The 16,006-nt window shown below is 37.2% G+C and overlaps 1 protein-coding gene across 1 annotated transcript in view; it reads left to right on the top strand.

The window, feature by feature from the left end:
• ACAP3 (ArfGAP with coiled-coil, ankyrin repeat and PH domains 3) overlaps positions 1–16,006 on the top strand; it is a 115,233-nt gene that overhangs the window by 91,145 nt on the left and 8,082 nt on the right. Inside the window, exons 11-20 of the mRNA XM_072426642.1 lie at positions 4,133–4,245; positions 5,525–5,576; positions 5,987–6,087; positions 7,646–7,757; positions 7,941–8,149; positions 8,354–8,423; positions 8,518–8,612; positions 9,636–9,844; positions 10,243–10,341; positions 15,045–15,137. Of these exons, the coding sequence (XP_072282743.1) occupies positions 4,133–4,245; positions 5,525–5,576; positions 5,987–6,087; positions 7,646–7,757; positions 7,941–8,149; positions 8,354–8,423; positions 8,518–8,612; positions 9,636–9,844; positions 10,243–10,341; positions 15,045–15,137 (1,153 nt within the window). The remainder of the gene's footprint in view (positions 1–4,132; positions 4,246–5,524; positions 5,577–5,986; positions 6,088–7,645; positions 7,758–7,940; positions 8,150–8,353; positions 8,424–8,517; positions 8,613–9,635; positions 9,845–10,242; positions 10,342–15,044; positions 15,138–16,006) is intronic.

Raw genomic sequence — 16,006 nt, 5'->3', positions numbered from 1 at the left:
CTACCTATACATCAGTAGCCACACACGGTCTGATCGCCAGGAACGTAGCTCTCTAAAGCTGAAATAATGAAGATATTTGGCCGTCTGGAATACTTGCTGGTAAGCAATTGAAACCTACAAAAACTTACCTGTATTTTAGTGATTTGTGCAATCTTTTGCATCTGGCAGGAGCTGTCAGTCACTGCTGATGTGTTTGTATGTATGTAGAGCATTTTGGAATGAGTTTCTCAAGGGATGCTACCAGTATGTACTGCAGATTGCATGCAGCTATTTTATAAGCTTCAGAGAGCCCGTTAATGGCTGAAAGAATTTTCACCTTGTTGGAATGTCTACAATCAACTAAGGATGGATTTTTAAAGCTCCTGTGGATAGCGGATTCCAGCATTGCACGGTCTTGATATCAGAAAGATTTGCCATGCCTAGCCTATGATTTCTCTAGATGGTAGCAATTTTGACCTCTTCCAACTAGGCTTTGATCACAAAAATGACTAAATAGATCAACCTGTCACTAATGGTTTTGTATCAAAAGTTGACATTGTCACAAAATTGTCATACTTTGAAATTTGATTTTTAATTGCTTGATATGAAGTGATTTTTATTTGCTTTATTAAAAAATTTCTAATAATACCATACATGTAGACATGATCACACAGATTTTCTACTAAGGTAGTTCTTGAAGTGGTGGGGGTTGCATTTTATTAGTGCTTAGACATAACAGTCTGGTTTCTCTACAGTATGTTGAGGCAAACAATTTAGAATCTTATACTCAAATATAATATATTACTTTTACCATTTATATTTCACTATTAATATGTTTTGTTGAGGGTTGATGTTTTTAATTTAACACAAGTGTTCGACATATCTGTGGTGGTAGTTAAAAAAAAAAAAACTAAAAGATAATTAAGTGGAAGTAGGTTTATGCAGTTTTTTTGTTACTCTTATTACTTTCTACTGACTGGTTGTTACAATTACACAACGGCTTTTGGACTTATCACTGGCTAAAAAACTAACCAGATCAAGTCGCCAATCTAAACCAGAATTGGCTTGGATTTATGTATGTACAGGTGTCATTAATTGTTTCTGAGCTCAATATTTTGTGTTAGCATTTGTTTTAGTTTTATTTTCCTAATTAAAAATACCTAAAAAAAAATGTATATAGATGATCCAGGATAGTAAAACATCAAATTATATCGCCACCTCTGCCACTGGTCGTTGGGTTTCGGAGTGGATCAGAATGCGTTAACCGTCATCAGAGTACAGTTGCATTTTTCTTTTTAGTTTTTTTTTCTTGTGTCCTGTTGAATTGCATAAATTAGCACATTTCCCACGAGGGCACTCGGAAGGAAACTTACATAGCATTGTGCAGCCTCTTTGGCATTGGATTTTGTTGCCACAGAAACCATTGTGATGTCATGGATGGAGAAAGGCGCATATTGCTGGAAGTGAAGGAATGATGAGTTAACCCTTATGCAGCAGACCATGAGCCTCACCCTTCATTGAAATATATGTTATTGAATACAGCAATGATTTAAAAAGTCTACTAGTTGAATTTTTCCACCATGTTAAAGGAAACTTTCCATAAAGTAATATATACCATAAGGTATCATTGATGAGTTGCCCTAGGAATGATCATCGCTTAGCTATCTTATTGATATGGCGGCTTTATCACTTCCTAATTCCCTGACCTGGAACAGGTACAATGGTAACCCTAAAGCTAAACTGCAGGCAAGCTGCTAACAATTGCATAAAATATCTATGGGATATGTTTTCCACGCCAAAAGATGTTTTGAAATGAGCACAGCCATGCTACAAAACCTAGCTATTTTTAGCAAGTCAAGAGACCTTAGTTTTCTTTGCCGTAGTTCATTGTCACTTTTAGGTCTCATCCCCACTCTGTGAATGGACAGTGAAAGTAGAAGCAGCAGACTAATGAGTTATTTCCTCCTCTGTGTTCCAAGCACTGCAGCACAATTAATTGTCTCTTTATGATCATTCTTCCTCTTCAGTCTAGGCTCCGCTATATGGAGACTACAAGAGGCTAGTCAAGTAACATTCATGCATATACACTACTTGCCATTCATGAATACCTAGAAGTATTCATTTATTATTGTTATTAAGATTATTAAACAGGATTTTTATAGCGCCAACATATTCAGCAGAACTGTACATTAAGTAGGAGTTGCAAATGACAGACAGTGACACAGGAGGAGAAGAGAACCCTGCCCCGAAGAGCTTACAATCTAGGAGGTGGGGGTAGTAACACATATTTGTGTTTTATATCTACCTGGAGTTCAGCTTTAACTCTTACTTGCTACATGCTTGCCATAGGTCTGTGATGAAGCAGGATCCATCATTTGCCAGCAATGGCACTCTCGATATTTCACTCATGGCAAGTGTATTTTGAAGCACTATCACCATATAAACATTCCAGGTATTACCTACATCCTCAAGCTCAATAACATTTTTCCCAAACAATTTTTATTGTTTAAACCTTTAACACCACAACACAAACTTCCAAAGACTTGTGCTAGAATGCACCATTGTACAAGTCCCTTCACCTCCTGTTCTGATGATATGCATTTTATTTTGGTTCTCCATCTCCACTTTTCCCATCACTTGATTCAAGTGGTCATACATGATCAGATTTGTATTTGTTGGGTAATAATACATAGCTTGTAAAATTATAATACAAGCACATTCTATCCAACACACCAATACCTTTTAATAGTTTGGCATTTTTTACCCTTTAAAAATTGCCCTTTCCGTCAGATAGAAAGGTCAGTGTCTGAGGAACTGAAAAGCCTGAGTGGAATGTTAAGCGTTCTCAATAAAAATGGCTTCCGGAACACAAAATGGCATTTTCAGTCATTTTATCAATAGTGCCTATTCACCACCAAAAGGATTCAGCAGATACTTTCTAAAAGCGTTGAGAGGTATCAAATGGCTTGCAAAAACATATTCGGCTTCTTAATTACCGCAGAGATCCGGAATGAATGAAATCTTAATTTGCTGCTGTTCCAGATACCCAGCACTCTCATGAGAGAAACAAGTCATTTTTATTCCTTTACAGGCTAAGCTATGGTTTGGATTTACCACGAGGATTACCAGTAAGACTCATGGATTAAGCAGTTACAATATTATCGTATTATTATTGATGTCATTATCACCTAGGAAGATTATCATCTATGAGGATAAAATATTCTGATGATTAAAATGTGACACAAATGTGATACCGTTGCAGTTTACCGTTCTAGAGATGTGGTAGCCTTATTAGTTTCCTTTTTTGAGCTAAGTACATTTTCCTCAAGTGCAGAAAAAACTGCAAGAATTCCAATGTGCCCTCCAACAAATCTCAGACAATGTTATCAGCTTTTTAGGATGTCCTTTGCAAACTGCTTAAGCCCTCCTCTCCATGTATTGTTGATAAACAGAGGAAATGTTTTTAATTAGAATCAGAAGAGCAACCTAGGATGGCAACTCAACACCTCAATACAGTATGGTGAATGAATGTTGTCACCTTAGGGAGCAAAGTGTGTTATTGCAGTCACCATTTGAAGACAAACCAGCTGCAACACACTACATGTTTGATTTAACTGTGTTATATTTCAATTTGAAGTGTCAGGTCAATAAGTAAATTGACCTTACTAGTTGTTAAGAGCTTCACTTTGGTAAGAGCTTCACCTTTGGATAGGCACAGTGCTAGCATAATGCGAAGTACTGGGTTGCAAATTGGTTATTCTCAAACTTCACAAGGGTAATATATAGTATCCCCATCATCTTTTTAAAAGGCCAGTTCATCTAAAAGTGATATTTTATTTTTGGTGAAGTCTGAAGGGTTGAGTCTTAACAGTGAGACATTCCCTGCCACATTCCCATCCCGATTCCCATCCCCACACAGTTTTGTGTGTTGTGGATCACCTTTCTGTGTTAAAGCTCTTCCTGTTGCAGTATGCATAATATCAAATTAATAAGAGCAGTTATCTCACTAATAATATCCCCAAGAGACAAAAAAAAAATGTCAGCAGGGTTATTTATCTAGTATATAAACTATGAAATTTAATTTTTGCGTGGACTGGCCTTTTAGGTGTCTGTCTGTTAGATGTGTTAATAATCTGATATTTGTATTATACAGGATTTCTCTTACGATGATTCCAAAGCAGAATTCAATATTGATGCTCCAAACGGGGTGGTTATGGAGGGATACCTGTTTAAGAGGGCGAGTAATGCATTCAAAACATGGAACCGGTGAGTCCAGTTTCAATTCCAGTAACTGGCTTTGCCCAGTCACATCCATCATATGGCACATAAAATGCTGGAGTATCTGCCTTAGAAATGGAATGTCTCCATTATAAACTTCTTGATATTAGCAGATGAAATAAACCACATTAGTCCATGACAAAAAAACACACAACACCTGTGTTGCCATGAACATGAGGGTTTGAGCAGAGGTGTTTCTCTGTTTTGTTTGGTATACAAAATGTCTTTTGGGTCCGTATATTGAATTGCTTCCCCTTTTCAGTGTGGATTTATAAATTAAAAGGGAAATGTAACTGGTTTCCTGGTGCAGCATACAATTGATGTTACTAGTAGTAACCAGGTTGTAAATATCCTTGTTTTAGGTACATGTAGGAACCCAGAGGCAGCATTAGTAACCCCTATGCAGACTCCTAACCCCCAGGACTCTAAATAAAGACAAAGCTAATTAAAGATGTGACCTAGGGGAGTAAACTGTTACTAAAACTGAAAATTTGATTATATCAAATTATTTTTGAGATTTTGAATCATAAAATTTAAAGTCAAAGTCTAGGTTCTCAAACTAATCACTTAAAACTTAGGGCATATATTTATATGTTTTTATTCATTTAAAATACATGCAAATTTTTAGGAGTGCAAAACACTTTTAAAGCAGGTCACATGCATCAGAAGGAAGTCAACTGCAGGTCAAGTGCACGTCAGTGAATTCTAAAGATCTAAAAAGCCTAACAAACAAACTTCATCTGCAGGTGCCCTAAATGTTATCCAGTTAGAGATTAAGTTTTCTTTAGCACATAAATAAAGTAGATACCTTTAACTACTAATGCTGGCCTGTTCTTGCAAAGATTTCTGTCATCGTGTTGTTTGCTGATGCAATGGTTTTAATGCATTTTAAGTTATTGACCAGGAAAATGAGATATCTGACCTTCAGCTCCCCATGCTTTTTCCTGATCAGTGTTTAGAAGTAATGAAGCCAGACATAATCAGACAACCACCTTTTTCAGAAAGACTAGCAATGGAAGCCTAGATATTTTTCCATGTCAAATGCACTTCAACTTTCTTTTGTCTATTAGATGGGTTAGGCCTATCCTTTCAATAGGATGGACAAATGGTAAAGTCCTTTGCAAGCCCTTCTGAGAAGACACATAAACCCTGCTCATAATGAAGATTGGTCACGTTGGGGTACTCTTTTCCACTGCACTCATGTCTACAATATTTTTTTCAGTAGATATCTGAAAAGTATCACTGACACATTATTTATTGTCCATAGGAGGTGGTTTTCTATACAAAACAGTCAGCTTGTTTACCAGAAGAAACTGAAGGTATGTAAAATCTTAATATGAATATTTTATTTTATGTTAGCTATATTTAAATCTGAACTTGCGAGGCTATTTCTTGCAAGTGCTTCCACTTCTTTCTTTCTCAGTGTTTCCACTTACTTTCACCTCTGGTGGGGCTCCACTGTCAAGTTAACCATTAAAACTCTAATTTATTTTACCAAAAATATTATATGTGTATACAGGGTGTAAGGAAGATCTCCCATACCACCAAGGTGTGGACAAAGGCTGAGTACCCAGTGGCACAACAGTCTTCTATCTCTTTAGGTGTTTGCAGAGCTCATGCAGTTACCACCAACTATATTAATATTATTATACCCCCTTTTATACAAACGATTGTGGCTTGTATGGTATTACTAGGTTCCTTAACTTATTCCTCCCTACTTTTCTGGCAGGATGGTCTTACGGTTGTGGTGGAGGACCTTAGACTGTGTACAGTGAAACCCTGTGAAGATATAGAAAGGAGGTTTTGCTTCGAAGTTGTCTCTCCGACAAAGTAAGTCTAACAAAGGAAGGCTTTCCTTGTACAGAACTTAAGCTATGACCCTGATTTATGAAAGCTCTCCAAGGCTGTAGAGAATACACTTTCAGAAGTGAACTGGGTGATCCAGCAAACCTGAAATGGATCTGGTGCAGGATTCAAAACATTTGCTAGCAAATGTGCCAGAGTCCAGGCCCCCCATATAATGTGCCAGAGTCCAATAGCTCCCCTATAATGTGCCAGAGTCCAGGCCAGAAAAAAAAAGTGTGACTTACCTCCTGAGAGCGAATCACGCTCCTTCCTTCAGCCCGGTCCTCCTCTTTATGGCAGGCTCGGCAGCGGCAGTCTGGCGGCCTCTCTGATAGGCTGCCGGCCAGCTGAAGCACACACGTAATCCTCCGCGGCGAGCAGCCTGACAGGTCAGGCGGCGCCTCCCATTCTTCAGGAGCGCGCCGCAGCCAGCCAGTGAAAGACTCCAGCCCGCGGGACACATTTCCGGAGCCGCGGCAAAGGTGAAAAAGAGCCGCATGCGGCTCCGGAGCCGCGGGTTGCCGACCCCCGGTCTAAACCTTTGAAACACAATTTGTAGCTAATTACATTGCAAGTGCATTAAAACAAAAGCTGTGTTTACTTTTTTGAAAAATCAGCATGGATGTTGCTGCTCTGGAATAAGACAATTGCTTCCACACAAAGAGTAAGCTTTACGTTCTGCAGCTGCAGACAATGGACGTGTCATTCTACTGTGGCTGATTTCGAAGTAAAAAATTAGATATTAAACACCTTTTTATGCACATGGCATGTATTTACCTGATTCAAACTGAAGGTTCAATTTAGGCTTTTTGCATTGGAGATCATAGGGGGGGACAAATGTTTAGGCATTACACAGTCTTCAATTATGTGTCAAGGAACTGGGCAATACCATTCATAGTAAGGTTTATTAGCTTAATGTACACTGATCAGCCAAATCATGAAAACCACAGATAGGTAACATGAATTACATTGTTTGTCTTTTTTTACAATGGCACCTATTAATATATGGGATATATTAGGCAGCAAATCAGGTCACTCTTAATCTGGAGAGTGATAGTTTCATTGGCTTTTAGAAGGGCAAAAGTTTGAGTAGGTAAAAATTCTACATTTATTTTTAGACGGTCGTTAAAGAATTGGCTCAGGATGGAATCCTAAAATCCTAGAAACAAAAGTTTTTGTTTTTTTTTGCCTTTGACCTCACTGGGGGGGATTTACTCTTTCTTGTCCTAAATACTGTATTACAGGGTTTCAAATTACCATGAAATCCGAAATCTTGTGCAGGTTTTTTTGCTGACTCTTTTCAATCACTTTTTTTTTTTTAAAGACTGTAATAATGTTAACCCAGCAAACTCGCAGATTAAGTTTCTTTTTTTTTTTTTTTAATTAGTTATCAGAAAACCTGCTGGCTTCTTTTTACTCATCACCACTTTCCTAAACTTGTAGCCACGGGACATACAATAGACAAAAAGACTTAAGGTGTACTGTCCTACAAAATTGCTTTTTGATGAGCAAGTTTTTAATGTGGCTTTACTTTTTTCCCTAGGAGCTGTATGCTTCAAGCAGACTCCGAAAAGCTCAGACAAGCCTGGATTCAAGCGGTGCAGGCTAGTATCGCCTCAGCCTACCGGGAAACTCCAGACAACTATTACATAGAGGTAAGCTGTTTTCCAATTATCAGACTGTTGCCTAAAAAGTATTATAAGCTGCATTCCCACTAAGGGTTAGTTTAAAAAAATAGGTATTGCCATATATAATGAGTATTTGTTTACACAAGATTCACTATATATTTGCTTCAGATCCTCATAAAGTGTTATTTTTCCCCCTTTTTCTTTATTTAGAGGCTTGACAGGACAGCATCTCCTTCCACAAGCAGCATTGACTCTGCCAGTGACTTACGGGAACGCAACGTTAAGGGGGAAAGCATACTTCAGCGGGTGCAAAGTATTGCAGGGAATGACCAGTGCTGTGACTGTGGCCAAACAGACCCCCGGTGGGCCAGTATCAATTTGGGCATCACGCTTTGCATTGAGTGCTCAGGAATACACAGGTACATCAGTAGTGGCATTTTCCCTGTCTGTCTTTGATTAATTTGTTAGAAGCCCTAATTCCCTCCTAAATGTATAGCAATCTTTTAAACTTAATTTTTTCCAGCTTTTAGTGTTATTTCAGAATGTTGAACAAAGGTTTACTGACTAAGCATTTATTTATGCAGTTGGATTTCACTGGCATATATAACTCTTGTCTTTTAAAGGAGTCTTGGAGTGCATTGTTCTAAAGTACGTTCACTCACCTTGGATTCTTGGGAACCAGAGTTACTTAAGGTTGGTGAAAACCATTACTTGTGTTACTAGAAATTTATTATTAGTACACAAATGTTAGAAGACTATAAGAGTTTTTCTTTATAATTTTTATTAGCTGATGTGTGAGCTGGGAAACAGCACCATTAACCAGATCTACGAGGCAAAATGTGAACAATTAGGCCTGAAAAAGCCAACTGCTGGATGTTCTCGGTAAGTTAATATTCTTTTATAAATGTGCAGAATTTAGAAAGTAATGAAGAGTTACATTTCTTTCAGCTTTTTTTTTCTGCCTGTGACTCCATTGGGGATATTTTTCTTCATTCCCTGTCCCAGTAATATTCATACTAGAAGCAGGTGGAGCAGTTTGTATCTAAAACTGAAGGGCAAACACTGCAACAATTATCTGTGTTCATGTTGGAAATATTATCTGTGCTGATAGAAAGTGAGGGGAAATACCTGTAAGATCTTAAATGGTAATAAAGAATCTAGGGTAAACGCTAACTCGACACTATCAAAAAAATCCTTTTGGCAGGATGACCCAACATATTGAAAAGGCAATTCACAATGCCAAGGGGGTGGGTTTGAATATTGCCTTGAATGCATTAATGGGCTATATGTGGACAATATGGAAGGTGAATAATGAATAGATAAGAATACAACACTTTTTAGGCTCAATTCACAAAGCTAACACACCAGGAGAAGACTATAATATCAATTAGATTTGAAATTATAGTCACATAGCTAAAACTTGGATGTCTTAGACAGGAAAGGGGACTGTCTTCATTACGTGGACACTTCCTATTGGTGCAGTTTTTTCCCAGTTGACAAGAGGACCAGCAGTGTTAACTTTATCTGAAAGGGAATAAGCATGGACCATTCAGTTTAGGCAATTCTACAACACTGGATCTGTATCACACATGTACACAACAAAACACATACATGCACGCACAGATCAAGAAGCAGTGCTATGAATGGCCTTGACATCCAATTTAGGTTTGTAAATATTCCATTAAAAGGTTAAGAAAGCTTAAAAACATTGATTTAGTTAGAAGGGATTGGGGGCTAGGTGTTGATGTGTGTTTTTTGCCTAAAGATAAGCTTAGAATTATTATTGAGTTGTGGTTTATTACCATTGGAAATATGAATAGTCCTTTAGAATTTCTTTTTTAATATTAGGCATCTTTACATTGTGGAAAGTCTTAACTTTATATTTGCATTTTTTATTTCTATCAGACAGGACAAGGAGATCTGGATAAAAGCAAAGTATGTGGAAAAGAAGTTCTTAAAAAGGCTAGGCAGTGTAGAGGTAGAAAACGAGAGAAAGTCTTCCCAGAGGTGGAGTGTGAAGAAGTGTCAGAGGAATAACAGCTCCATCAAAGTACCCTCAGCAAGGAGGAAATACAGACATGAAGGAAATATGTCCCCGGCCATGATGTCCTCAGGTATGTCTTTAAAAGGTGACAGCTAGTTCCTTGGCTATTGCAGTACAGTTATATTTGGGTAAATTATCCAGCATTGAGCCTTGTAGATATAAAATAATATTGGAACTAATAACAGTTCCATTAGGTATAAACTTTAGGAAACATACAAAACAGCATACTGCTGTAGGCCAAAAAAAATTAAAGGCAAAGACACCTGTAAGAACAACCCTATTTTTTAGGATACCAATAGAACATATTGTTCTCTTGCATGGTTATAGTTAGTGTATGGTCAATTTAATGTTGTGTTTCAATTTTTTAGAAAATGTTTTGATTTAGTTTTAGCCTTGAGTTATAAAATTTATGATTTACGGTAGCTTTGTGCATGTTGTTGCATATGATGTATGATCTTCTCTTTCCAGCTGCAAAGATTGAGCGGAAGTTTCGTCGAGATTCCCTGTTTTGTCCGGATGAGTTGGACTCCCTCTTCTCTTACTTTGACACGGGTTCTGGGCCACGTAGTAAGTATACATCACAGGTCTTCATCATCCACAACCTACATCTTCATTATATAACCCACAGCAGTATGCATTGTGAGAAAATCTCTCCCTCCTGTCACTCACATATTTTAAAAGGATTTAAAGTAATGTAATAAAAATTTGGCAAAAGAAGTAATGGAGTCATTAATAGTAGCAATAGAGAAGCTTATAATTAGAAAGCAGTCAATACTGAAGGAATAGGCCCTGATTTATTAAAGCTCTCCCAGGCTGGAGAGTATACACTTTCATCAGTAGAGCTGGGTGATCCAGCAAACCTGGAATGAATCTGGTCCAAAATTGAAAACATTTGATAACAAATAGCTAATGACTTTTAGAAAATGCATTCCAGGTTTGCTGGATCGCCCAGTTTCACTGATTAAAGTGTATCTTCTCCAGCCTTGGCAAGCTTTACTAAATCAGGGCCATTGATGTAACCTATCTTTTCCAAATAACTACAGTAGAGAAAACAAATCAGGTCAACAGACCGCTGTTTGTAAGGGCTTGGTAAAAAGCAGAACTAAGCAGACAAAATAAAAATCCATTGTCAGCTTTACATAGACATGCAACTAAAGAAGCAATAAGAGGTAAAGATAGCCAATTAAATAAAATATTACAGAAAAATGACGTAAAATGAAGACAATGAAGTATCAAAAGAGTGGTAGTAGTCATTCTATAGAATGTAAAACCTTATGCAAGTGAAACCTACAGAAGTGTAGAAAATTATAACTATATAATTATAATTATAAGTGCGATAATCGGTGTAATTTATTTAAACCATTACGAATATCCTCTACCCAGAATATGCTGCTAGTTTGTCTAAAGACACCCACCTTTTGAGTGTGGACTTTTTTTGAGGACATCTTTCTCGAGACCTGGCCCTATTTTCTGGGCCATGTTCCTCAATATGTGGTTCTTTTTTCCAGGAATTAGCCACACCCTAGTTATTTTTGGAAATGCTCATCTTTAGGAAAATCACCTTGTATGGTCGGTAGTGCTTAGGTAAAAAAAAGTAATAGGATTTTACATGATGGATTTTATTCTCATCTTGTGGGGGGAGAGATTTTACCTCCATTGCCTATACAAATCAAGGTTATTATTGGAAGAGACTGAATCTCTGATCACTGAACCAGTTTAATACCCTTCAGTTGCTATTGCTTCCAGCTCGCATTGCTCCAGCACCAACAGCAAACGGTTTCATCTTTTTAAAACTTGCATTGGTAGTATTTGCTATTGAAATTTTATCAGGCAATTAAAGCACTGATCAACAGGATCTTTTTTTCTTTTGATTGTCTGCAGTCATATCCCATTTCCTAGTATACTGTATATTGTATGTATGATCAGCAGTGTTTTTGCATAATCTTAGGAGACTAATCAGTCACTCATTGCACATCTGATGTAATGCAATCTCAGCAATCTAAGCTTAATGTGCACTTTAGAGGTTCTTTGATGGCTTCCATGTCTAGGTGTGAAGACGTACTCTCCATCTAAGATATGACTTCTGACATTGGAATAATTTATGTTTTTGCTTAGGGAGTTTTCACATACAAGATAAATGTTTTTTTTTTTTTTTTGTAGGAGCCTATATTGCTTTCATTGTTTGTAGATACAATGCGGCATGCTGAATGTAACAAAAATGTCTGGCAAATTTATTTGCAAGGTTATGTGGTATCCCTGAATATAATGCAAAACATTAAATGTGTTTAAAAGTAAAAAAGTTAAACACTGCATTGGCAAGCTAAGCAGCCTATCTGTACAGCATTTAGTTGTCTCTGCTGGTAAATTATCGCTAATATTAATTTTGGATGAAAGGAATTAGGCATCTGTATGAAGCTACAATCGTGATTGCACCCGTGTCACCTCTCAACTAAGCTTCAGAGAATAGATAAATAGAAATAAAATTAATCAACACTTTACAGAATCCACAGCAATGCCACTACGTGTCCTTCAAACTTTGTGTTTACAATATTGGTACCCTTTGGCTTTATTTACAGGGACGCCATTTATCCTACTGGTAGGTTTTGGGGTTGTAGGAGGAAACCTTTGCAAGCATTAGAAGAAAATGCAAACTCATATAATGTCCGGGACAGATTTCAAACCTGGGACCCTGGTGCAGACAAAATAATACAGAATGCATTCTTGATACAGAAAAGAAAGCTGTGCTAGCTGTTGCGTTATGGGATGCTCCTGTTTTGGTAGACCTTATTATAAAAAAAAATGGTTACACTGGTTTATTCAATTTGGTTTTATTCTGTACCCCTTGAATTCACTTTAACTTCAAGTTCAGTTTAGCTGTAAACAAGAAAAATGAGGAGTTCAGGGTAGAATCTCTCCAAAGTTGAACATGTTGCTTCATTTTTTTCTAATAATAAAAACACATGCATATGTCAATTTCTGCCAGTCACTAATGGATACTTATACGTACGTAATGGATACTTACAAGTACAAGCCTGTAGTAAAGTAAATTCATCATATAAAAGGGTTAACATTTAAAATATGTTATTTCCTATCAAATTTGTAACAACAGTCATTTGATCTTGAGCATTGGATGTAGACTATCCAAATTTTAAACTTGTTCTGTTTGTTGTTGTGTGGACAAAATTCCCCTGAACCCCAAGACTTCACCTCATTAGCAATTGCATGAGTAGTTCCATCATCATGATATTACTAGTAGATATAAGACCGTATTATTTCATTGACTATGCCATCACCTTCCTCTTAGGTGCCAACCAGCTTCCAGCGCAGCACCCCCTGCCAGCTGCACCATGGACTGGCAGTGGCGCTGAGCCCGGTGGGAGCGCTATGCCGTTCCTCCCGGATGGAGGTAAGGTCGGCGACAAGAGAAAGCCACTCATTTACACACCTGCAAAAACAGATAATGTTAATTCCTCAGAAATCCAAAATAAAGGTTTCCAATGTGGCCGAATGCAAGAAATATCGGCCATTTGGGCCTGAGCAAGAACATGCAATGTATTTCTTTATTAGCTTTACCTTCTTGTAAAAATATGGGTTTATAAAGACTGATTACTGTATATTAAGCAAAACTAATGTATATACAATACTAACATATACATTTATGAATTATGAATGAATAATTCTCAGCTACTTTGTAATAGTAACTATTTGTGTTAGTGTGAAAATGTATTATGAAGAAAAAGAAGGCAAATTATAGAATAGAAAAAAGGGAAAGCAGGGGAAATTAGGAAGAACAGTGTCTATCTTGCAAGGATGACTCTTCCTATTTGATTATATAGGAGTCATTGATTATATTGAAGTTGTTCAGGCCTTCTTGCATTGTCTTGTTTTTTGAATACTGTATTTGACCGTTTCTCATTCATTGTGATCCATGATCATTTTTGATTCACCAACCTAAATTTAACTGTAGTAGCTTTCATGCAGAAACTGATGTGATACTAGCTATTAGAAAGACAAATCAGTTTTAAATTTTGTATTTGGCATTATGCTTTAAACTGAACCCCAGACATATATTTACACTCCAGTTCAGCTTTTTCAACCTTTTAAATGTGGGGAAACCCTTATAAATAATTTTCTAGATAGATAGATAGAACATTTGCATGGTGGTCAGGATACTTTGAGCATTGCTGGTGTTGGGAATGTCACTCTTACAGATAGCAAAAAAGATGATTGGTGTCAGTTAAACTAACCTGAGAAAAACAAACTGCTCATGGCTCAACCTGTAAAGGAACCCTGGTTGAAAAACACTGCTCTAATGAATAGGGCAATACATGCAAGCAGTGAATGTCCCTAAATGTTGTGTTATTCGCCTTTTGCAATTTTCTAAATTGCAGAGCATGGGCTGGGAGAGGGAGAAGTAGCATTTTCAGCTATAAAGTTTTTCTGTGGTGCTCATGTTCTAACAGGGAACATGCTGACAGTAGAAAAGCAAATATAAAATAAAATCATGTGTTCTCATATTCTTCTTTCACTGTTTAATAACAAGTTGTGGGGAAGGGCAAGACCTTTAAGTCCTAGCTAACTTGAGGAGAGAAAAACCAGGTCTCCTACCCTGAATGACATAGTTGTGTGGCAGTTTTTCTTTTTAGATAGACAGAAATGGAGTCCCTTTAAAGATGCTTGACTGGATTTCATCTTTTGACAACGATATATATATATATAGATTATACTAACCCAATATGAATTTGGAGCAATGTATAGTTTGTAAGTGTAGCAGCTGAATTATTTATGTGACTTTATCCCTACAGCTGGTTTATACTGCCACTATTGCCAAAAATCCCCTTACAGAACAAAGCAATTATGTGGCAGAATTGTTTGGTGGTTAACAAATATAATAAAATAGCTCTATATTTGCTTGCATACTTGGTAAAGCATTTAAAATGTAATAGTAAGTAGACAAGTGACAGGCTTGGTAATATGATAAAATGAGGTTTTCTGTAGTCCTGAAACAGGTAAATGTATGTGTGTTACATTGGGTAAATGTGGATGTAATGCAGAGATTTCAGAGATAAAGATAAATTTCTGATACAAGAAAGTGGTCAAAGTAAATAATGCTAAACAAGGGTCCAGATAAACCTTACATATACAATCGTATACAATGCCTGTTTTCAAGGGCCAGGTTGAGAAGAACACAATGGCACTCTATAGATGGACCTGATGCATGAAAGCTTTATTTTAACATGTGTTTGGTATTCTTCTTGTTGGCCCTGCAGGTCTGAGCAGTGACAGCGGACTTGGAGGAAGCACAGATGGAAGCAATGACGTCTTAGTGTTTGGGTCAGTGGTGGACAGTGTCACAGAGGAAGGTGAATATTTACTCTATAGTTAATTTCCTTTAAAAATGTTTTTATCAAGAAAAATGAAAGCAATAATATAGGAACTAAATCGTACTAAAAAATTCATGGAATTACTCTAGTAAGCCATTTCATTCGTTAATTCAAGTATACCCCCTAATTCAAGTATATCCCCTCAACACATGTGATATGTGGTGAGAAAGAATAGTCCAAGAAAAGTCCAATACATAAAGCAGTCCAACACAGATCCTTCAAAATTAGTCACAAATAGTAGACATTTATTACAGGGTACAACGAAGTCACAACATGGAATGGCAAATGATTTTTAGGAAAACCATTACAGGTTTGTTGGATCACTCAAGTTCTCCCATAATAGTCTTTACCAGTCTTGGAGAGCTTTATTAAATTCAGACACATTATGTATTTGAAGTTTTGTAATGGAACTCCACAGCTGGGCAGACTCATTGATGGCTGTTTACCAAAGATTCAGCCATGTAGCGAAAAGCATGTAGTTAAAATATATATATATTATATCTAACATAATAATGTTACCGTGTTTCCCCGATGATAAGGCATCCCCATCAAATAAGCTACCCCCCGATTTTTGCTCAAACAATTAAAATAAAGCACCCCCCGCAAATAAGACATCCTCCGATACCTGATACTGTGTGCCTCTGTGTGACTCCTCGATGCTGGCTGCAGTGCAGAGTGAAACTGAAAGTAACTTCAAAGCACAAGCAAGCTGCTGATCCCTGCCCTAACAGAGTCTTTTACCCGGCGAGTCAGTGATCAGAAGGGGACAATGAATGGCACAGAGTGATCAGGAGGGGACAATGAATGGCACATACGGTAGTGATCAGAAGGGGACAATGAATGGCACA

Source organism: Pyxicephalus adspersus, chromosome 11 (assembly GCF_032062135.1).
Source record: "Pyxicephalus adspersus chromosome 11, UCB_Pads_2.0, whole genome shotgun sequence".
Lineage (NCBI taxonomy): Eukaryota > Metazoa > Chordata > Amphibia > Anura > Pyxicephalidae > Pyxicephalus > Pyxicephalus adspersus.
Note: the sequence above shows the minus strand (reverse complement) of the source record. Positions and strands in the feature narration are given on the sequence as shown.